A 24,218-nucleotide genomic window follows, 5' to 3' on the forward strand; every position below is an offset into this window, starting at 1 on the left:
GGCCCAATCTATCTTCTCTTGGCAGAGTTCCCCCTAAGGTTTGAAAACCGTGCTTGCAGAACAGGTGCTGACTGGAACTATTTTCAACACAAATGAATTAGGTATTACACACTACAGTTACAGTAATTAGTATCTGAGAAGTCAGGGGGTTCTTTTTGAACAGGTGTTGCTGAGAGGAAGCTGCAACCTCCAGGGAATGGTTTTTGAGAAAAAGCAACTGCACAAGGCATTTCTCAGACAGAGACACTGACCCAGTGACTTAAGCATCAGCATTGTTAGCATCAAACATTCTCCATCTGCAGGCCAGGTATAGGTTTCATGTGTGAGCTAGAAGTTGCTGGGAGATTACCGTTGGCCATAGTGCCTTGTATGCTAAAAGACAGCTGGCTTTTGCTTCTCAGCCAGTAGGATTATTCCACCTCCTTTGAAGCTTGCATGCTTCACTTGGTTTCTTTTTAAGGACCAGAAAGGTTGGGACTGGAAGTTGTCTTTGCATTGCTGAGACTCCCAACAGGTTTGCAGAGTCAGTAAGCTTAATGAGTACAGCAGTATTAAAATCACTTTGGTTTTGATTCATTTAACAGACTTTTTTTTTTTTTTAAACACATGAATGATTTTGGTAACATTCATTAGAACTATCTTGGGGACTCCAGCGTGCAAAGGTTCAATGAATGAGGATTTCTTAAAATCAGGGAACTCACATTTACTGTTTGGAAAAAAAATGCCCTATGCAAACCCAATCTCTGTCCTATGCAAACCTGAGTTATTCAGTGTATGTTTTACTGTGTGCTTCACATATTACAGCAGTTGATTACAGCAGTAATTAACTGGAGAGACGCAACCTGCTTACACGATGTCGTGGTTTAGCCCTGGCCAGCAACAAAGAACCACGTGGCTGCTCTATTGTCCCTCTCTGCAGCGGGGTGGGGAGGAGAGTCAGAAGAAAAAGGCGTAACTCATGAGTTGGCATAAGGACAGCTTAACAGACAGCAAAGGAAGCGAACAGTAACAACAGTACTGATGAGAACAAGGGAATACACAGAGCAACTCTCTCGCCGACCAATGCCCAGCGTGCTCCCCAGCAGCAATTAACCTCCCTGCCCGGGGCCAGCCCCACTGCTCAGAACCGAGCATGACATCACATGGTATTGAATACCTGCTCTGTGTGGCCAATTTGGGTAAGCTGTCCCAGCTGTGTCTCTTCCTGGCTTCTTATGGAAATCAACCGTATCCCAGCCGAACCCAGGGCACACCAGTAGTAGACATTCTGAGGGTCTGCTACAGTAGGGTCACATTGTCTCTGAGTTTATTTGGAATTGGGAAATAGAAGGCAGCTGTTTAGCTTTGTCTCAGCGATGTAGGCATGGTGGTGATGGGCTGATGGTTGGACTCGATGATCTTAGAGGTCTTTTCCAACCTTAGTGATTCTGTGATGCCATGCGTGGTTGTTTTTTTTTTTTTGATAGCCCATAGAAATCTTTGCACTGGGCAAAACCCAACCCCAAAACCAACCCCAAAACCAGAATCTGTCCCATCATTTCTGTGCACTGGATTTAATAAAGACTGGACAGGTATCATAGCCACTGCCCAGGTGCCAAGGTTTGAGTGATCAGCTGCCACCATGTCAGAAACATGCGTGCAGTCAGCACGGCCATCTGGCAGAATTAGAGAGAAATGCAGCTCGGTTAAAATCCTGGTGGGAAAAGAGTCTTCATCCTGAAGTATGATTTTCAGATGCAGTAAACACCATAATGAGATAAGAGGGTCCAGTTTGATTGGCTGTTTGTTGTCCTGTCCCTCCCCCCTCCCCCCCCATGGTGGTCAAAAACGTTCTTTTATTAGAATTGTCTCCCCAAATGATAAGATGATATCCCTTTGGCATCAACCTCTACATAGGTTGTTGATGCAATGGTCTGGGCCATAGGCATGACTTTTTTGACCTCTCCAAACTCCTTAAATAGTAGGCCAGGAGAGGGTGGCGTTCCTCATGCTTACAAATGTGTGGTCTGTAAATAGAGCCTTCCCTGGCCGGCGGGGAAATCTTACAACCCCTTTTGGATATCACAAAGTGACAGATCATTTGCACCAATCTTGAGCACGTTAGTTCTCAACACATTCTTAAGATTATGCCAAAGCACAGTCAATGGCTGTTTCTAATCTACTTCTTCAAGGAAATTATGGATTTATAGGTAAAATTACTGTTCTGAAATTGGTGAGGCCAACCTATCAGAAGCTAAACAAAAATTATTCTGACTTGCACTTGGAAGTCATTACTTTCACAACTACCTGTGCATTTGCTCTTACAGAAACTGGTGGTAAGTCAGCATGTAGCCTTTTTCAGAAAGTGAAGAGTATTGTGTTGCACAGTACCTACCAACATGAGACAAGATGAAAAAAATTCTTCACCACTTGTAGAGGACTCTAAGTCAATTTTGCAGCGGCAGGGTGTTCAAACTTTGACAGCTGCAATCTACTAACATTCTCTCATGCTGGCCCATTTGCTAGTTAATTCTGACACGTCCAAAGTAACACAATATTTCAGTGTATTTCTGGGAGCTGTATGCTACTAAAAGTGCAAAGGGACATGTGTAAGGCATTTTGATACTTCATCTTTGAAAGAAAGTTACATGGTTTAACATATAGCTGCATAAATTAGTTTTTCAGGGACTGCTGAAACAAAGCAATTAACTGTAAACTGGCTTTTATTTATGGAAAATGGAATGCTTCATTAACAAACATTTTAAATGGGATATGAACAACACGTTACAAAACAAATGAGTTCACATTGGATTGAGTGACATAATATGGCAGCAGCTTAAAAAAACAAATTACACTTACAGTAGCCCATAAGTTACAATTAATGGTAACCCTGGGTAACAGATTCATTTCAGTTGCCACCTTGCATTAAAAATTAAAACACATTCAGTAGCGACGGCTGAAACGAGGATCATTAGGTCTGTTTGCTCTGTCCTGACCAGCAAATCCTTCTCCTTGCATTCCTCCTCCATGCATCATCTGACTTTGGTTGCCACCTTGCATGAAACCTCCACGCCTATAAAGTGATTCAGACATTTTAATTTTTTCTTGTGACTCTGATAGTCAGGTTTATATAATGGATGTTCTTTTAAAACATTTTGTGTGATTTTTCGTTCTTTGCTCTTTTTACAGTTCTTACCCTGACATGCCTCCACGATGCATCACATGGCCAGGTCTGCCTCTACCTCCACCTAAAAAAGTTTAAATGCTTCCTTTATATCCACAGTAATGGTTTTACTTTATCTCCAAGGATAATAATGCTTGTATTTTCTGCTTTATGTAGCACAACTAATGAGCCGTTGTGCAAGAAGCATACCTTGCCATCTCTCATGATCCCGTCCTATCATTCCTCCATCCACGCTGCTCTGCCATGAACGATCTTGATGTCCTTCAAACTTTCGACCATGATCACCCCAGTCACGTCCATCCCTGCAAAAGTATGAAATTTGTACCTTCTCACATTATCCAGATCACACAAAACAGATTCAGGTAAAACAACTAAGTCACAAGCTTACTCAAATACTTTACCAAGGTACATGCAAATCTTGCATTTATATTGCTATCTGTTAAATCAAGTCTCAGTAATAAGCCTTCTGTTCAATCCAACTAATACGACGAATAAAAAAGTAAGATTTTCTTAATCTGGGTTATGCCACAGTGATGTCCCAGTTTACTCCGGACATCCTAGCTTGTTGTTTTGACCAGTCAATTTATTTTCAGTGTTTTCTGTAGGATGGCTTACTCACAGGACTTACTAAAAACACGACACAACCTCAAAACACCACCGCCCCCAATCTGTAAACATTTTATTAACTTGTTTTCCTTTCAAAGGGCTGACCGGATGGTGCTTCCAACAACTACAAACCAGGGAAGAACCACCACCCTGAAAATATCAAGCTCTGATAGTAATGTTAAGTAAAATTTATTGAAAACATGAAGACTTTTGGATGTGAAGTTATTTAACAAAAACAAACCATCATGCCAAGATGCATGCTTTGATGCACAAGGCAAGCTGAAAGAGCTAATCATTTGTAGTCCATCCAACAGACCACATACTTGGATGAAAGTTGGAAAAAAAGAATCATACTTCCAAAAACTGAGTCCCACTTTCACATACAGAAATATTCCTTAGATATACTCCTTAAAAACTATTTTCAGTTAAGCATACTAACCGTGACTGGGGGGGTATCCCTCTACTTTCACTCATTCTTCTGTCAGATCCATAGCTACCCCAACTTTCCCGAGAGTCTCGTGAATGACGGTCTGGTCCTCCATGGCGCTCATCTGGATAATGCTAAAAGGCAAAGAACACTCACAGGAGTACCAGAAACAGACTCTTTAATTGTTTAAAGCTGCCCAGCTGTAGTTACTCAATCTCAGAATCATTTAGGTTGGAAGGGACCTCCTGAGATCATCTCGTTCAACCCCACTGCTATAACAGGGTCAGGCAGGGCAGGCTGTCCAGAACAGTCTCCCATCAGATTTTGAGTATCCTCACAGCTAGAGACTTCACAGCTTCCCCATGCAACCTGTTCCAGTGTTTGACCACCTTCACAGTTTAAAAAGAAGAAAAAAAAGTCATTTGTTCTGCCTTCAGATGGAATTTAATGTTTCAGTTTGTGCTCATTGACTTTTGTCCTGTCAGTGGCCACTACTGAGTAGAAGCTGGGTCCATCTTCTCCATACCCTCCCTCCTGTGAGGTATTAATGCATACTGATAACTCCTGAGCCTTCTCTTCTCCAGGCTGAATAGTCCCAGCTCTGTCAGCCTCTCCTCAGGCAAAAGCAGCTCCACGCCCTTCATCATTTGTGGTGCTGGGCTGCATTTACTCCAGTAAGCTCTCATCTTTCTTGTACTGGGGAGCCCAGCACCGGACACAGTGCACCAGATGGGTGCCGAGTAAAGAAGGATCACCCCTCTTAGCCTTCTGGCAACACTCTTTCTCATGCAGCCCAGGATGCTATTGACCTTCTTTGCCAGGAGGGTGCAATGCTGACTCATGGTCAGCTTATTGTGCACCACAACTCCAAGGTCCTTCTCTGCAAAACTGCTTTTCATCCGGTTGGTCCCAAGCATGTACTGCTGCACAGGGTTATTCCTCCCCAGGAGCAGGACTTGGCATTTCCTGTTGTTGAACTTAAGGATATTCCCCTCTGCCCAACTCTTGAGCCTATCCATGTCCCTCTGAGTCTCACAGCTTAGCTATCCGTAAAAAGCGTTTGAGGATTCTGAAATAATTTTCATCTCATTAAAGAAAACAAGACAATCTGGTTATTGATATATATTTTGGGAGATATCACTTAACTACTGAAATTTAATCTGACACACACTGTAGAAAATCAGGTTATAAGAAGTTAAGATGTTTCTGTAGCTTTATAAAGCAACTTACTTGTCCATCCCTATCTCCCATCATTGTCCTTGATCCATCTCTCCTACAAACAGACAATTAAAATCAGATTGTGGTAATAAAACATACAGCAGTCTATAAAATTCCATCTATGTAGCAACACAGATGAAAAATCCTGCTTCCATGCAGTGCCAATATTATCTACAAAGGCACAAACAGCTGGAACTTATGGAAACCATGACACATTCTGGATTCCTGGAAAACCGAGTTAGTCCTAAGGTATAAACCAGAATATTCTTGTTAATATGCTAGGTGCCTACAATATTATTTAGTAACTTTTCAGAATCCTACAAATATGCAAAACAGTATTGCAAGCAGAACACTCTGAAGAAGCCTGCCAGAAGGCTTAACTCACAGTATAGTACAGGTCTCTTCATGGTTATGTAAGAAAAAGTCCACAGCCACTAAGCTACCCTTACATGTGGTTTAAAATGCAAACCAAACACAACACAGTAAAGGCAGCAAAATGTGACATTAAATACATTTTTGTCTTTTGATTTCAGCCAACATAGTGGAGGTAAGACACCAACCTGTCTATTGAATGGTCTTGATAACGGCCACGATCCCTGTGATCAAAGTCATGGAAGCGATCCTGGCGACTGAAATCTGAATGGTACCTATCATTCATTGCCATTCGTTTTGCCTCTGGCCAGTATGGATCATCTCTCCTGAACAAAAGAAAATTTTCATTTTAGTCAAGATAACGGCTTTCGATATTGTTCCCTCCTTCCAAACTGTGCAAACCAGAAGAAGGGTAATTAAGTTTCCTGGTTTCAGCTGGGATAGAGTTAATTTTCTTCCCAGTAGCTGCTGTGTTTTGGATTTGGTATGAGAAGAATGTTCAGAGGGAGCTGAAAAACTTTAGAGAGGATAGTTTGACTGGGGCTGTTAAACATGATGATCTCAACGCAATCAACAACTGCTGATTAATGGAAGCCGAGAGCATACGGATAGCTTTTTATAGCACAGGCTGATGAGACAGAACCTGGCAGCGTTTTCCACTTGTATCATTTGTACTTGCTGGCTTTACCTGCCATCTATGTCATACGGTCTTCTCATTGCAGACCGACGTTCCTGTTCATAGCGCAGTTGCTCATGCTGGCGTCGCAGCTCTTCTCTTTCTCGCTGAATGCGATCTTGTTCTCTTCTCCTTTCATGCTCTATGTGCATTCGTTCTCTTTCCAGTCTTTCTCTTTCCATCCGCTCGCGTTCAAGACGCTGCCTTTCAATTTCCAGTCTCTCACGAGCAATCTCAAGCCTCTCCCTTTCTTCTCGTTCCCGGATAGTCTGCAGGTGCTGCTGTCTCTCCCGACGCTCACGTGTGCTATTTTAACAGAAATAAAAAAGTTACAGATCTAATATTTCAACAAATAAAGGAAGTTAAAAAGGCAAAAAGAAAAAAAAGAAAAAAGAAGAATTAAAAACCAAAACCACAGTGACTGCAAACTTGTGTCAGATCCTTGAAATTATACCTGGGGGTGGAGGTGGGAGGGAGGACACAGAGGGAAGACACTCAGCGTACACGTGAATTACTCGTATTTAGAGATTTATTGTACTACTTCCACAAAACCCACCTGTGGGGTCAAATAATCCTATATGGTCCGAAGAATTTGAATCCAAATGCCCCAAGCTCATTCTGTCTACTCAAATAAAATATCCAACTCTTAAGAAGCCAGAATGGTATGCTACATAATACGACTCCACTAAGGCTAAGAAATCTACCTAAGAGAGAGAAACTTTTTCCCCTACAGTAAGAATGATGAAAGCATTTTCTGCCTGTCCAATTCAACTTAATTCCAGTTATTAATGAAGTTTTCTAATGAGTGGAAAATGTTTTAACATGGAATTCAGGGAACAGTTTTAGCAAGGAATGCGAAGGATGACCATTACCACCTTTATCCTGTATCACGAATACAGAAATAAAACCCCACCAAAAAAAATGAAATACCTGAATTAGGTTCTTAACTAAAAAGATACAATGTGGCAACTTTGAAGGCTTGCTGAAAAACCCCCCAGTTTCTCTATAGGCACAATGTATTTAAATACAAAAATATTAATCTAGTTTTATTTCAAGTACTATGGAGACCGAATGCTGTTACAAGAATGACAAGGTCTGATTCTGAGAAAGACAACTTTTCTCCTGGTCTTTCCCTGTATATTTGAGTGTAGCGAGTTTAGAATTATCATTTCACCTCAACTTTAATGCATGCTCAGCTAACGAGAGCAGCATACTTAAATCAATCTAAACCACAAAATCTATAAAGTGGAAAAAGAACAAAAAACAAATTGCATTTTTTTCCCCCAAAAAACAATTTCAAACTTAACAGAGTCAATAATTGGAGCTTTCCCTATTCCAATAGATATGTGACGCACAAATATATAAAAAAACACAAGTAAAAAATAAATCAAACCTCTCTTTACCTCTTAGCCATTTTAATTAAAAAAAATATCATATTAATTCTAGAAAAAAAAAAAATTCAAACAATTTCACTGTTGGTCTTACCGGCGCTGCTCTGCCTCTCTCATCTTTCGCTGTGCTTTAATTTTGTCAAATGGCACAATGCCTTGTCTCTCTCTGCTCTCTGATTTGCGATCCTGGCTCTTAATGCTCTGTATTTAATATTGAAATAGAGAAACTTAATGCAGTACATTTATTAAAGGCCAAATATCCCAGACGATATTCTAAACTCTGTTTCCATTCATACATATCATGTCTCAAAGCTTGGTCCCTGCATTTTTAAAAAAAGCTGTTGGATTTTCAACACTACAGACACACATTATATTATCACAATAATACTTACCTCCTCACATTTGTTTGGCAGGATTTCATTGCTGAATATGGTACCAGCCATATGAAATGTATTTTACTAATTAAGATCTAAACCCACGTTTTAGAAACTCTAATTGGACAGACAAGCGTAAGCTACAGGTATTTTGGCAGGATTCAGTATTTGTTTCCGAGGAAAACTGATGCATAGTGTTTCCCATGCAGAAACATTACTTACTCTGTCTTTTGATGCAGTTGATGTTTTCACACTAATAACAGGTTCTCCTTTGGATTTATCCATTACTACCGTTCTTTCTGTTCCTTTACTTCCTAAATAAATCAGAGGTTGAGGGGAAAGAGATGGAAAAACAAATCAAACTACATAACCTAGACCACTCATTGCTATGCCATAAGTTATATTCTCTAAAATGTGAAAATGGGCATTTAACACTCTTCAAAAATCTTTTTTTTCACTATACCTATTGCAGGTGGTTCTGTTATGGATGACACAATGTCAAACACCCTCCCCTTGGCTTCTTTATACCTTCTGGATTTCCAACTAAGAACTGGACATTATAATTCTAGAGTATTGGCAGTTGTCTGGATAGAAGTACCAACAATTAGTTATTCATACTTCACCATATCTTTTACTCTATGAAGAAAAGAATAGCCAAATTACCTGACTTCATAGTTTTAGGTTGATCTGATGAACTAGACTTCATTTCATCTTTATCTTTTTTTTCCTTTTCGTCTTTGTCTTCTGTCTTTTTAGGATCATCTTTTTCGTCAGATTTCTCATCCCTTTTAACACTGCCAGGTCTATAGATAGATATTGGTATAGATTAGACTAATAGAGAGTAAGAAAAAGAAAGGAAAATTAAAGGAGAATGCTAGCAACACAGCAACAAAGTAGAATTCTGATGTGGTAAAACAGTCATAATTAGATTTCTAAATATTTACTTCTGCAAGTTCCTACACCATAAAATAAGACAATCAGACCATGCTGTGCACTTGTCATAAAACCTTGGCCATGATTCAGGTATATGAACTGGAGGCAAAAGGAAAAATTCACCCAACCATGTGCTTAATGCCCACAAAGTTTCTTATGCAACATGACAACTATGAAACACCAATGTGAACCTAGTTGTTGGGCAACTAGGTGAAATAAAGGCAAAAACTGCTCAGCAAATAGCATTTAATAGGAGTTATGCCTCAAGAAGATAATTACAGCAAAGGACTTCGTGTCCTATTCACCCTCTTAGTGTCCTTTTCAGCTACTTTGAATAACGCTAGAGAGAAAAAAGTGCTGAAGAGGACCATGTTCTGGAAACCGGATCTTGGACAACCGATCTTCAACTGCTTGTGATCCCAAACCACATGAGAAAGCCCTATTCCAATGAGAGAAAAATTTAACAAAGAAACAGTGACATACCAATCAAAATTCTCAGATGGCCTTTTCTGTACATTTATGACATGAAAGTACCACAATCTTTACTAAAAACCAAATACAGCTACATTAAAAGGTATGCTTGAAAATACAATTTTTCAATGCCTATCTTAAAGCACCTAGCAGAAATGTGTTAAGTTAGGCACTGAACATCAACAGACATTTATCTTGTAGTAAAAGCTGGAAAAACACACCTATCGCTCTTCTTGACCATTTCCCACAGAAATTCTTCCTGTAACTTTGTTTTTCCTGACAAATCAACATAGACTGAGGAACAGCAAAATACCTTTGGACAGACAATATTTAAAACAGTACCTGTCACTGACTGTTTCTTTCTTTGCTTCATTTTCTTTCTTTTCACTTGGCTTCTTCCCAGCAGGTTCATTTTTTGCCTGAAATTTATATTGCACATCATCAGCTGAGAATGTGGTCTTGATCATTTGTACAATCTGATAGTAACGGGTTATCTTTGAGGATCACTACTCACTTTTTCTACTGAAATTATCTTCCCATGTAACTCTGTTTTGTGGAGGTGCGTAATACACGTTGTTGCTTCCTCAGCTGTAGACATCGTAACAAAGCCGTAACAGCGAGCACCAGGACTGCGAGCATTGGTGACCACTTTTGCACCCACCACCTTTCCAAAACAAAGAGGTATTACACACTCACTTACAAGTGCTTGTCATTTAACATCAAACAGTACAAGCTCCATTTTCACTGTTTTATTCCTGTCCATGATCATTCAGGAAACTTCTCTTTTTTAAGAGATTAGCAAACACAAAAGTACAAAAGGAGCACTGCTTGGAGTCAATCATGCTTCTGTTGCCAATGCAATGCTGCAAAAGCTGAATCAATAGACGGGAGCCAAAGACTGAATTTTCTTCTGAAGAAAGCCCGTTTAGGGGAAAAAAAAAAAAAGGAAAAAAAGCTAACTTTACCCTTTATATCAACATCATCATTTTGCTTAAGTATAAAGGAGTCAAAATTTGTAAGCCAATTTCCATGCACATGCTAATGCTAGCTCAACCGCTAAGTCGCATCTCCCCTCGAAAAATGTTTTCATGTCACTGCTGAGAGGCAGACCCACGCTACCTACAATCTTATTTAAGAAACAGGAAGGTTCCTCAAAAAGTGTAACTTGAAAAAGCCCACATAAAACACCTGTTTTCATAAATGGTGCATACTTATGCCCATACATTCAATACAGCTCACTTTAATATTACAGAAATCAGGATTCCACAGAGGTATCATATTTTAAAGTACAGCTGAATAAAGAACATACTTTTGAGCATTTGATTTATTGCGGATGTACATCTACTTCTAGGAAGGTCTGCCTCTGCTAATACTCCGAAGAAAATCACAGTACTTTTATTTACAAAACTAAATGTTACCATGGCATCTAAGCAGAGCCAAATACTGGGCTGGCTGTCGCACAGTTTTTAATTACATTTACAATTTTGTGGTATGTCTCTATGATTAATATTCTAAGTTACCAGATGGAATTCTGAACAAAAAATGGAAGGACAGTATTGCACTTTTATCACTACAAGTAACGTTAAAAAGGTTTTACTAGTCTCATGACTTTCTGAAACTCAAAGCCATGTTACACTTCATCCATTTTTATATCTATTGTCAAGCCACATTGAAGTTCTAGAGTATTTTCACTTGTTGAATGTTCAATGGCACATTGCTAGCACACACAGTTTGCTTTTACTACAATCTGCTGACAGACATCTTTAAATAAGCTTCAAAGGTTTAACAAAAATCCTTACTGGTGTCTCTAATATCAGTCTTCTATTAAACTAGCTCTTTCCATTTCTCGACTGGCAAAGAGATTTAACTTGCCATTTTGTCTATCAGTAGTAACAACTGCAGGACACCCCAGCCCCCCAAAACAAATCAAACCACCCCCCCCACCCCCCCCCCCCGCCAACTACCCAAACAAGTGCTTTTTAAAGCAACTGGCAACTCTAGACAAAAAGAAAAAACAGGTACCCGGACAATTCTTAAGATATTCCTCAATAATTATGTTTCAACACTTACTGCCTGTTTCACTTAGCCCTAAGGAAGTCTTTAATAAGCAATGTTAACTTCACTGTTGACTGAGTTTCCAATGGGTGAAGGTACTATACTACAGCACAGGAGACAGAAGTATACATAAACAGTCATTGACTGTTTCAAATAAAGCACCATAAATGGAATTTTGTATTTGTTTGGAAGTGAGCGACAAACTAAAAAAGCAGTCATTCAGCGTGCACTTCAGCAATTTTTTCCTTGATTTCCCACAGTATTTTTGATAATTTGATTCCTTTCACTAGTATTTTCAGTGACAGGAGCTTAAGAGTCTTAGTAAGACAGTTTCAAGTGAACAAAAAAAACCAAATGAAACCAAACCAAAAAAACCCTTACCTTCCCATATTTGCTAAAGAGGTTCTTCAAATCTGTAGCTCTGGTAGTGGAAGCCAGTCCACTCACCCAAAAGTTTCTACCAGAACTGCTAGCAGTGCGACCTAAATAGAAAAACAAACAAAACCAAAAACATACCCCAAATCCTCATTATTTCAGCAACTACTTCTGAATTAAAATGGAGCAGTTCCACAAATCTTTTATTTATTTTAAAATCACAGAGCAAATGAAATGCAACACCTAATATTATCTCCCCATGATTCACATTCCTTACTGCAAGTAGTATCACAAGTCCAAAAACTTTAGGATTGAACTACAAGCTTTGATACATGCAACAGAAGTGTGTCACGTCATTCTTCAAGAAAGAAGCTGGACTAAGGCATCTCTGAAGTCACTGTGGCTCTTCAGAGCATGCCTGGATAGATCCCAGTAACTCTGCACTCACAGGAAAAGACAGACCACCTGCCAGAGTTGCAGGAACTGTGTTAGTACCCATGTATACTCATGTCTTGCTCTCCTTATGTCAACTCAAAAGGAATGACGATGGGATACCTTACCTCTCCAGGAAGGACATTCACCATAAAGCAAGCAAGAAAATTTCTCTCCTATTTTTGCCCACACAGATTCCACAGTGGGGGTATGAAGCCTGTGACTTCAGTTACAGTAGTCACAAAAGACCTAGCTTTTTTTAACTATGGAAGAACTACAGGAACACCCGTCCAATTTGGCATCTAAACTAGACAGATAATTTTACAAATACTTACGTACTTGTAAAGTCTGAAAACCCAGTATCTAGTGATTAAAACGTGTTCAAGCTGAACTCCAAGTTTTAGCATTTGCATTTCAGTGTGAAGCACTTATGCAGGGATACAGTTTCCAGTCTCCTTTGAGATGTCTTTACTGTTCTTTTATGTCTTGGTAGCTTTCAGTTCCAAGGCTTCAATCAATGGAGTGAAGCAGGTTTCAGTCCAACTACTTACACACCATCTGCCTTTTTTTTTTTTGTGTGCGATACATGGAATTTCTCAAAACTGCTTTCATTGAGGAGAGACATTTCTTGCAGAACCTTTCTAAAAATGCTATTTTATTTGTGTGTCCCTCCATCTCTTACTTCCTGACAATTTTTGTCATTGTGTCAAACATGAGCTTAGCACTGAGAACACTGTTGTTAATATTTACACAAGTTGCCTACAGAAGCATGCCATCATTTGTGCCAATCTCTTTGAAAAAAGAGGTCTTTTGTATAAAGGAGTCTAAGTCTACACCTGTCATCTTCTAGTCTCAAGAACCACACGGACACAGGTGTGTCATGAGTGCAAACACATGGGAGATACACTGTCTTAGTGTTTCAAAAAGCTCAGCAGTAGGCTTTGATACTTTCACTCCACACGCTTCCTCTAGAATTTTAAGACAGCCACCTGCAGTTACCCTGGCACCGGCATCCTGGAGAAAGAGAAAAATAAGCACTTTCTTCCTTCTTCTATTTTACTGACAATTTTTTAGATTATTTAAACTCCTTTAATGTCCTTTTTGAATAAGCTTCGATCAGTCTTAACATCTTCAGTTTTTGCCCTCCCATAAGAATTAAAGAGGTGCTCCTGCAATGGTACTGCACTTCCAAGACAAAGAAAGACTGGAACTATAAAATCTTCTCTAACTTAGGAACTACAACAACATAGGTATTGGGAGCCAACCTTCAACCCTGGAGACATCTTTCAGATATGTGTACATTGACTGCCAAATCCACCACACTTACGAACTCCTAAATTTATTTTTCTACGGTCTTATTAATACAGGTCTCATAATAAATGCATGGAACATGGAAAACTCCTCACCTTAGATAAAATCCTTTCATACAGATGTAGAATTAGCAACATATGTATCAGAACTGACTTGTATATAGCTCTGTACCTTTCTTCTGGCTCAATCTCTTTGCCCTGCATGCAAAGAGTTACATCATCAAGTAGCTAACTCTCCCCAGTGCTGTTTACTAAGCCAGAAAATTATTTAGACAAATGTTATGGAACACAGCACATCCTTTGGAGAAAGGTATACAGAGGCAAGGTTGTTATCAAGACACCCAAGTTCCTGAAGGCTGTTTTGAATGCAAACCTCAAGAAGAGTTTTCCCAGTCCACAAAAAAATACACTTAAGTCCTTGGGTAAATGACAGCATGCACGAAAACACTCCTTTAAATATTCTGAAATAAGAGAACACAACATTACAGACTGTAAGCAAGTGGTAAACAGACTCTAATGAAGCTGACGGTGAGGTCCAGTAGCTTGCACAGACAGGATCTTGGAAAAAGCAGCTGACGAGTTCAGTCTGTGTTGTAAAACCCTATTAAAACCCTATTAAAGCCAAACAAATTCTTCCTGTCCTCCTAACGAGTTTCTTGCTTATCATATGAATTGCTGGAACTTCCATGCTAAGTGCTGAACTACCTGCCTGCAGCAGGAGAGAAGAATGTTAACATTCAGTTCTAAATTTTCTGCCCTGCTCAGGTAGGACAAAAGAGAGGTGGGGTGAGCTGCAAAGACTCAGCAGCCTGATGTATTAAAAGGAGGAAGCATAATGAAAAGAAGGAGCAGGCACGTGACACTGTTGATCAAGAAATTTTCATCTTCCTTATAATGAATATTTGCACCGTAAATAGGATCTGCATGGACAAAGATTTAATAACGTCAATCTAATTTGAAGACAACATTAAACTGTTAAGTTTCTGTGGCATTTAAATAAATGAATACTAGATTCCAAATTCTTTCACCAAAACAGAAGATGGTATAAAGAATCACAAGCATATAGTAAAGCAAACACAACTGCGAAAGGCTCTTGACTCACTAACAGCTGTTGGTAAGCATCTTCAGTGCCATGAAGGACATATTTGCCACGTATTAACATCTACCTTTGAAGATCAAGGTACAAGCAAAAGGGTGCAACAAGGATATCCTTAGAAAATGCATAAAAAGCAAATAGTTTTTTTGGCATAAACAGATTTTTAAAAATTCAGAAAGAGGTAAATAATTTACGATACTGAACAACGGCACAGATTCCAATGCTTTTCTGCTGAAATAGCCCATCCAAAACAAAAACAGTTTCTCCAAGCAATTACTACAGATCGATTGCTGAAAAGAAACATACCTTTCTCATCCTTTGAGATTATCTTTGTATCTCTGTCCTCCTCATCGGGGCTAAAGACAAAACACCACATTATTCAAGTCGGAAAAAAAAATTACTAACTATAAATAGTGAAAAATGCTAAAATTAAATACCTACCAGAAAATACGTTGTAAACATAAACACACCTTTGTATACTTGATTTAAGAAATCTGACACGAAATACTGAAGTCAGATTCTTAAACAGACTTATATTAAGAAGATGTTTACAAATAAGAGTAATTTAAGAAAACAACCTTTGAAGGTTGAGGAAGGAAAGAAATCAAACCCTCTCTGTTTAGGAAAAAAAAAAAAAATCTGCACAAGGAGAAATAAAACAGACTCTTTAGGAATAGGCTACAATTTCATCAGTCTCGGTGGCCAATTGAAGGAAACAGCTTATTCGCATCACTTAACGACCAATGAAAAAAAGATAGCATCTGGTCTATAACGGAGAAAAAACAAACCTCTTTTTCTGATCACCACCCTCACTGGTTGAGGACTCTTTAGTAGCAGGGGATTCCTCAGAATTAGCTTTGTCTTCTGCTTTCTTGGCATCTTCTGTGCTATCTTTGGCTTCGGCACCTGCGCCTTTTTCCGCTGTTTCCCCACTAGAGGCTTCCAGGCCTTGGGAGCGTTTGCTACTCTGATCGCTTAAGGTCTCTACTACTAAAGATTCAGAGTCCGGTTTCTCTTCCTCTATTGTCTGTTCACTTGTCTCCCCTTTTGCTACAACTAAACGCTTTGCTTCCTTCCTTGCCATAGCTTGTGCCGATTTGCTGTCCAAATCTAAAGCATCTTCCTCCAACTGAGCGGCAGCAAGAGCGTCCTCTTCTTCTGCTAGCCTCTTGCCTGGCACCACGTTACTTGCTTCCTGTGCATGTGGCCGCTCCGCTTCGGAAGTTTCTTCGTTAAGTAGTTCAGATTTACAAGTTTCCCCCAAAATGTCGAGTATTTTCTCATTTTCTACGGATTTAACAGGAATAGAATGGCACAAGATTTAATCACCAGGGAAATACAGCAATCACAAATGTGGAACTGGCATGGCTGCCACACTAACACCAAGAGAACTTCTAAGCTACACAGAGATTGGAAAACCCTAGTGTACACAGTGTTAAAAGTACTACGCTAACTGCTGTCTGACAAACTACCAAATCAGCCCTAAATGTTAACACGGAAGAAAAACGCCCCCACTGATTTAACAAAAACCTTCTGGCTGGTCCTTGATATTCTTCGTGAAATCGTTCAGCTCTGTTTCTTCTCTAGTTAGCTTCCAGAGTCCGAGACGCTTAACTGAACGTATCAAGGCACTGAGGGTTCAATTTTTAAATTTCTGTGAAATTCTTTTAGCAGACAGTCCAACATGAGAACTGGGCATCTTCTGATGGTGCATGAGTGTGTTTGCAGTCCAGAAAGTGAAAAGTATCTGTGTGAAATTTCCATGAAGAAACTCTCTTCTTTCTTCTGTATCCAGTAACTAATCTTTACATTTTAATGCCCTACAATATCTTTTTACTCCTTTCACTGCTCTCTACTTAGTAACAGAGTTAAGGTGTGTGCGATATCACAAGATCTGTTTAAAAGTAGAATCATTAGCTTTTAAACTGTGATTAACTTCTCTAAATCCATTTATGTAGTTTAACAGGTTTTTAAACCATTTCATTTCACTGGAAATATTTCAAAGATGACAAGCATCACTTCACAGATCTGGGGATATGATTGGGTTTCCAATCTCTATGACCCTGCATGATCTGGATTGTCCATCATAAAAATAACGCAAATTATGTTTGCTTGCTTGTTTTTTTTTAATAGTTAATGGTTTAAAAAGTATTAGTTGAAAAGACAGGAATATGTTTTTCTTTAACAGTACCTGGCTCCAAGTGTAGCTTCTCCATTTTCTGTTTGGGAAAATAAACACAGAATGAGGATTTTATAAAATGTATTTTGTAACACAGAATAATAGCAACCCCGTACTCAAAGACTGAAAACTATGCAAAATCACCTACTACATTTAGCACGTTTTTCGCCATCCATTGGAACAGATTACTTTATATAGGTCATTTTTCTGGCACAGTAAAGGCATATCAAAAGATAAGCCACAACTGTGTTCTCATATCTAACTTGGAACGTTAAAGAGACCAACGAAGTACCTTTATGTAACACATCAACTGCAGAGTGAAGAACTTACCTAGCTACTACTTGATATAATCAGCAGGAGAAAGAACAAATAAACAGTACGAGACCATTTTTATTTGCCACAAAAGTGGCGAAAGTATTCATAGCCGACTGAAAAGTAGGGATAAAACAGAGGGTGCTCTCATTTTACAGACTATATTTGGAGCAAGATCACGTATGTCTTGGATTCTGTTACAATTTCATATTATGGTCATGTTTTCTTTTTTTCAGTATAAGCACAGAGTGAATGGTGATAACAACAACTTGAAATACAGCTACATTTTCAATTTACCTTTATATCAATTAAGCCAGAAGAACAGGCCTCTAAATCGTTTTCAATTTCCTCATAATCTTCCTGAAAGAGTAAAAAATTAATTACAGCATTTCTTACAAAAACTAATGTTAGCTTATGGAAAAATACTGCTGTATTCAATTTTTAGGAGGAGTATTTTCCAGTATTTGCCAGATCTCAATTGCTACTTCAGATTGTGACCCAAGAATTAGAAGCAACATATAAATACTCTTGATGATTAAATACCTTTCTCCAGTTACTTTTCATTTTAATTTCAACATGACATTGTCTACTTCAAAGTTCCTCTTATTTAGAGATGAAATTTATTTCACATTTCTGTGGTTACTGTACGTAACACGTTTTTAGACTTTTCCATTTTTTTTACTTCTTTAGTTTCTAACTGGAATAAAGAAGTTAGAAATTAAGCTGACTTAGGTTTCTACTTTTCTGAAAACTAAACACATCCCCAAACTCTCCCTTCCTTAAGAGCTGATGGTAAGACTCAACCAAAGCTCATCGGTTACATGATTCACAAGAGCTCTAACTTACAGAACACCAGAAATTTGCCTTTCATGTTAACTGGATGTTGTCACAATGACTCTGTTTTCAGAAGGCAAATGATAAAAAATTGAGACAGACACCCCAGGTCTAAAATAAAAGAACCCCAAAACTGTAAGAAGGGAAGGAAGGATAATACGTAGAGTTTGGGGAGCAAACAGCCTAAAATAAAGCAACCCACAAGGATCCAAGGAACGGTAGTATTTGGGGAGTGAACGTAACGTATAGATTACTCTGTGCACTCAGTAGCAGGAAACTGTGCTGTCTGTAAAAGACACTGCAAGTTGGTCTCAAAACTAAGTCAAAAGCCCGGCAATGTCAGAACAGGGCAATACACAATACATAGAGATTAATAAAACAAGAAAAACTTTATGAGAAAACTGTGCAACATAACTTCTTTAAGCCACAGCGTTATTTCTGCAGAAAATATTTCCAAACTATCTGTGAGTTGAAAACGTATTTCTCTCTCTCTCTCCCCTCATATATTTAAACACATAGATGACTGGGTATATGCATATATACACTTAAATACATATAAATGCAGAGGGAACACGGAAACAAATACATTACTTTCAATTCCAGGCTTCTTTCATGGCAAGCAAAGATGTTACTCTAAGGCAAAGAAGGTTGTGACCCGTCTACTGTGAACATTTCAAGCCTCTGATAGGTCCAAGAACATTTACCGCTTAAAGGGTAGGACATGGGAGGTGCTAATGTGAAATAGTATCCATATGACATTCATGTCCTATATTCCGTTACACCGAAATAACTCGTTCGTGTGCCCATATACTTATTAAATGCCTTCTGAAAATATACAAAGACCTCTACTCACCTCATTTTCTGTTAGCTGATCTGGAAGTTCTTTCATTTCTGCTTCGACATTGTCTTTATTATCGGACAGAGAATCGAGAATATTATCAGGACTATAGTCTTCTCCACAGTCTACAGCACTGCCATTATCTATTTCAGCTTCATCTAACACACTAATATCCATCATGTCAATATCTTGCAAAGTATCCAGACTTGCTTCAATATCCTCCTACAGAAAGAAAAAGGGTAGATGTGCATTTATAGCGGATTAAATGATGAATATTCTTAGTAACAGCAATCCTGATTTCACTTACCTGCCCATCTCTAGAGTTTTCTTCTAGTCCATTGTCTTCAACACCTTCTTCTTCTGATTTTCTTCCTGAAAATAGTATCACTGAAGTGAGATACTGCACTGAATATCATAACACACCTATTCGCTGCTGAATTATCTACTCGACACTGAGTTTGTTTCAACACATAATCATTAAGACCCTGACTCAGCAGTCCAGGTCTGTCTGGATTTAATGAAGGATGACTTGCCACCTGATACAAGCAAACAGCATGAGCATGACCCAGAAGTACCACAGCTACATTTTTCAACAGCTACACTCCTCTCATTCCACAACACTCCAATACCCAAAAAGAATTTAAATTTATTTAAATTTTTTAATTTTTCCATTTAAAAGGAACACCCTATCATTGTCACAAAAATACTCCCTCTTACAATATAAATAATTACACTAACGCAGAATTAGCCTTCACTTTTAAGATCTTGGACACACACCACATTTAGGCACATCTATCACCGGCAAACACGTATCGCTATTCAAGAACAACTGCTTGTTCTTTATTTTACCTCATTATCTTAAAAGCAGCAGCTTAGAAGCAGCTTTTTTTACCCACCTGGACAAGGTCCTGTGCAGCCTATTGTAGGCGACCCTGCAGGGGGGTTGGACTAGACGACCCACAGAGGTCCCTTCCAACCCCTACCATTCTGTGATTCTGTGATTTCAGACTGTAACTTTCAAGGACTGGCTATGAGCAATTCAAATAAACCACTCATAACATGGTCCACACAACATTTAATGTTTTTGAAGCAAAATACACTTAAGCCACTAATGAGCTACTTCAGAACAATTTATTTTCAAAACAACAGACAGTTGTAAAGTCAAATATGACACTAATAAAAGTAACGTTTGTTTGTGCAACAATGGTTCTAATTATTCCCACTGTAATTTCTCACATCTAAAAATGTATCCCAATGACAACGGAGGTTTGAGGGCTTCTACAAAAAAATGAAAATGTATATAGTTATGGCAAGGAAATTAGTAGCTGGGGTGCTGTGGAGCCACCTTAATATACATTGGCAGAGCTTTCCACAGTAGCTTATGCTGCAGCTGCTTGCTCTGTATCTGACACAATTCTACACTCATGGTCACAAGTACAGAAATACCTGCAACTTATGGTCTCACCTACAGGTTTCAAGACTTGCTAACGGAAGTACAGTTAGGTGTCATATTATCATTTAAATATGTTCTTATTCACTAATGCAACAGAGTTTTACTGTTTTCCATATGGTAAAAAGCACTTTTTTAAAAAAAAATTAAGCTAATGAAATAGAAGAAAACAACATCATATGCCAAGTTCTAACTACATGGAAACAAAGGAACTGTATTTGTCTAGACTCCGTACCTTTGCTAGTTCTTTTTGGCATTCTCTTGCTGGTCAGTTCTGAGGCCACAGGAACTTCATCAGGATCTCCTCCTTCATCCTCAATAGCCTATTGGGGACAGCAGCATGACATTCATTGTCTTTTTTGTTGGTGTTCATTCATACCGGTTTTGGATAGGACAGAGTTAAATTTCTTCACAGTAGCTTGTATGGGGCTATGTTTTGGATTTGTGCTGAGAACAGTGTTAGTAATACAGGAATGTTTTAATTATTGCTGAGCAGTGCCCACATAGCGTCAAGGCCTTTTCTGCTCCTCACCCCATCCCACCCACGAGCAGACTGGGGGTGCACAATTATATGAGATTCAACAAGGCCAAGTGCCGGGTCCTGTGCTTTGGTCACAACAACCCCATGCAACGCTACAGGCTTGGGGAGGAGTGGCTGGAGAGCTGCCCGGTGGCAAAGAACCTGGGGGTGTTGGTCAACAGCTGGCTGAACATGAGCCAGCAGTGTGCCCAGGTGGCCGAGAAGACCAACAACATCCTGGCTTGTATCAGGAACAGTGTGGCTAGCAGGACTAGGGAAGTGATCGTGCCCCTGTACTCAGCACTGGTGAGGCGGCCGCACCTTGAGTACTGTGTTCTGTTTTGGGCCCCTCACTACAAGAAGGGCCCTGAGTTGCTGGAGCGTGTCCAGAGAAGAGCAATGAGGCTTGTGAAGGGTCTGAAGAACAAGTCTTGTGAGGAGCGGCTGAGGGAATTGAGGCTGTGTAGTCTGGAGAAAAAGAGGCTGAGGGGGGACCTTATCGCTCTCTACAACTACTTGAAAGGAGGTTATAGTGAGGTGGGTGTCGGTCTCTTCTCCCAAGTAACTAGCGATGAGAGGAAATGGCCTCAAGCTGTATCAGTGGAGGTTTAGATTGGATATTAGGAAAAATTTCTTTACTGAAAGCGCGGTCAGGCATTGCAGTAGGCTGCCCAGGGAAGCGGTAGAGTCACCATCCCTGGAGGTGCTCAAAAAACATGTAGATATTGCACTTTGGGACATGGTTTAGTAGGTATCGTGGTGTTGGGTTGACAGTTGGACTTGATGATCGAGGCCTTTTCCAACCTTAATGATTCTATGATTCTAAGTTGGGAGTGGATACAGCTGAGACAGCTCACCCCAACTGACCAAAGGGATATTACATGCCATATGATGCTGTGCTCAGCAATAAAACTGGTGGGGGTGTGTCATGGTTTAACCCCAGCCAGCAACTGAGCACCAGACAGCCACTTGTTCACTCTCCCCACCCCGTCAGATGGAGAGAAGAATGGGAAAAAGTAAAAACTCATTGGTTGAGATAAAGACAGTTTAACAGGAAGGCAAAGATAACAATACTAATAAGAATATATATACAAAACAGGTGACACACAAATGCAACTGCTCACCACTCAATGAATGATACCCAGTCTGTCCCTGAGCAGTGAGTGATCACTGCCCTCTTCCCCGCAGCGAACTCCCCCAGCTTATATACTGTGCATGACATTATATGGTACAGAATACCCCTTTGGCAGTTTGGTTAGCTGTCCTAGCTGTGTCCCCTCCCAGCTTCTCATGCACCTGACAGGCCAGGCCAGCGTGAGAAGCTGAGAAATCCCTGACAGCCTAGCAACAACTACAACCATCAGTCTGTTATCAACATTATTTTCATCTCAAATCCAAAACACAGCACTACACCAGCTACCAGAAAGAAAATTAATGCTACCCCAGCCAAAACCAGGACAGGGTGGAAGTTGGTGGGGTTGTCAGTTATCTGGGGAGTGGCTTGGCATCGGTTGGTTGACAGTGAGCAATTGTTTTCTTTTACAGCACTTGCTTTCCTTGGGTCATTTTTTCTATTTCCTCTTGTTGGTTTTTTTGCGCTTCCATTTTTAAAAATTATTACACCATCTTTATCTCAAGTCACAAGTTTTCTCTCACTTCTACCCTTCCAATTCTCCCTCCCACACTGCTGGAGCAACAGGGGCGAGTGAGCAGCCATGTGGTGCTTAGCTGCCCACTAGGGTTAAACGATGACATCATTTTTAAGGATTTGTCAGATGGAAACATTAGTGTCTCTCTCTAGTCCAAGTCATACTGCCAGGCAGCCACACCGGCTGTTACAAACGCTGAATACTAAGGTATTGTAACACAGCCCCACAGCCAAATCAAGCTATGATTGAAGAGAAAAGTTCCTCTCGTCTGTAAAAAAGGCTCCCTGCTCATCAGATCAGCGCTTTAACCATATGAAGCCGAGAGTGATGACCATAGGAACTCAAGTGCATCCAACAGTATTTTTTTCTCAATGTGCAGGCCTACCAGAATCGATAAAAGGGTCAGGACCGACTACGCTGCTCTGGCCTCATAGAAGTCTGCGAAAATACATTCTGGAGAGGTGGGAGAGGTGGAGTCAGGTGAAGAGTGTAAAGGAAGCAAGAGAAGAGATACGGGAAAGGGGAGCGTGTGTACATGCTGGCGGAACGGGAAAGGAAGTCGGGGAAGCACGCGTGTACATAAGGTGAAGGGAATAGGGGAAAGACCGGCGCCATGGCAGAGTGAAATCAGAAGAGCACTCCAAATGAACGGCTGAAGCGCGGGCGGGCGGCGCAGGTCTCCGCTAGGGGATTCGGGGCGGTGGCAAGAAGCAGCGCAGCGGCGGGGCTGCTGGCGGTCCCCACAAGGGCAACGGCTCTACACCGGCCCGAGGAAACGAACACGCTGGTGCTAAAGGACACCCCGCAGCTCCCCGGGACCAGCGCTCGGAAGCACCGAAGAGACGCACCGCCCTCAGGGTGCTCCTCAGCACGTCGGCTCACGACTCTGGGCTAGACCCCGAGTGCGCATGCGCCACGCGCCCTCGGGCCTTGGACAAAGAACCCGGATGACACCTCCCCCTCCCCCGCCGGGCTCGTGCCTCACCTTCCGCAGCCGCTCCATGAGAACGCTCTTGTTGCCGCCGCTGTCTAAGTTACGGCGTTTGAGCTCAGCCCGCAGGTCGATGACTCGCAGCTCGCTCAGCCGCCGGGTTTCGGGTTCTGAACCGAGAGCCGCGGCCCCACCAAGGGATGTGAAGTCCCCCAGCCCGGCCGCTGATTGACTCTCCGCCATCAAGGCCCCTTCGATATTCCGCCTCAAGCCCGAACGCACGGGAGAATACAGCACAACCAAGCAGCTAACCTTGCGATCACAGCACAAAATGGTGGGGAGGCCAAGACGCACCGAGGGGAGGGGGAAAGAGCCCGCTACGCGCAGGCTCGGAGAGGACGATGAGCATGGGGGAGGGGGAAAGGCGGGGCCTGGAAGAAAACTTGAACGACAACTCTTGCACAGGCGCAAACGGCATTACCCGCGTCTAAGAACAGCTCGCCAGCTCTCGCGCATGCGTCTGAGGGCCGATAGAGGCTGCGGTTGCGCCTTACTGCGGTGAGGTGGCTAAAAGAACTAGTGCGCATGCGCACTTGCAACCACGCT

General features: G+C 40.7%; 1 protein-coding gene across 1 annotated transcript; it reads right to left on the bottom strand.

Moving 5' to 3' along the window:
• Nucleotides 1-2,684: 2,684 nt before the first annotated feature.
• LOC104335031 (scaffold attachment factor B1-like) lies at nucleotides 2,685-23,995 on the bottom strand. Its single transcript, XM_009940715.2, has 21 exons — nucleotides 23,667-23,995; nucleotides 20,748-20,835; nucleotides 19,370-19,434; nucleotides 19,078-19,284; nucleotides 17,688-17,750; nucleotides 17,091-17,118; nucleotides 15,688-16,186; nucleotides 15,206-15,255; nucleotides 12,068-12,168; nucleotides 10,146-10,295; nucleotides 9,974-10,050; nucleotides 8,891-9,030; nucleotides 8,450-8,541; nucleotides 7,948-8,054; nucleotides 6,475-6,768; nucleotides 5,975-6,112; nucleotides 5,427-5,469; nucleotides 4,209-4,330; nucleotides 3,353-3,465; nucleotides 3,176-3,227; nucleotides 2,685-3,052 (listed from the first exon to the last, which is right to left on the bottom strand). The coding sequence occupies exons 1-21, from the start codon at nucleotides 23,853-23,855 to the stop codon at nucleotides 2,923-2,925; spliced, it is 2,748 nt and encodes a 915-aa protein (XP_009939017.2). The 5' UTR covers nucleotides 23,856-23,995; the 3' UTR covers nucleotides 2,685-2,922.
• Between the last annotated feature and the right edge of the window lie 223 nt (nucleotides 23,996-24,218).

The sequence above is a fragment of the Opisthocomus hoazin genome, chromosome 27 (assembly GCF_030867145.1).
Source record: "Opisthocomus hoazin isolate bOpiHoa1 chromosome 27, bOpiHoa1.hap1, whole genome shotgun sequence".
In the NCBI taxonomy this organism is placed as follows: Eukaryota; Metazoa; Chordata; class Aves; order Opisthocomiformes; family Opisthocomidae; genus Opisthocomus; species Opisthocomus hoazin.

Bases quoted from the DNA above. Each gene is read 5' to 3' on its own strand.
- LOC104335031 (XM_009940715.2), bottom strand. From the start codon at position 23,855: ATGGCGGAGAGTCAATCAGCGGCCGGGCTGGGGGACTTCACATCCCTT. The intron at 17,119-17,687 runs GTAAATTGAAAA...TTTCCCAAACAG, and splicing joins CTGGCTTAATTGATATAAAG to AAAATGGAGAAGCTACACTT. The intron at 8,542-8,890 runs GTAATTTGGCTA...TGATTTATTTAG, and splicing joins ACCTAAAACTATGAAGTCAG to GAAGTAAAGGAACAGAAAGA.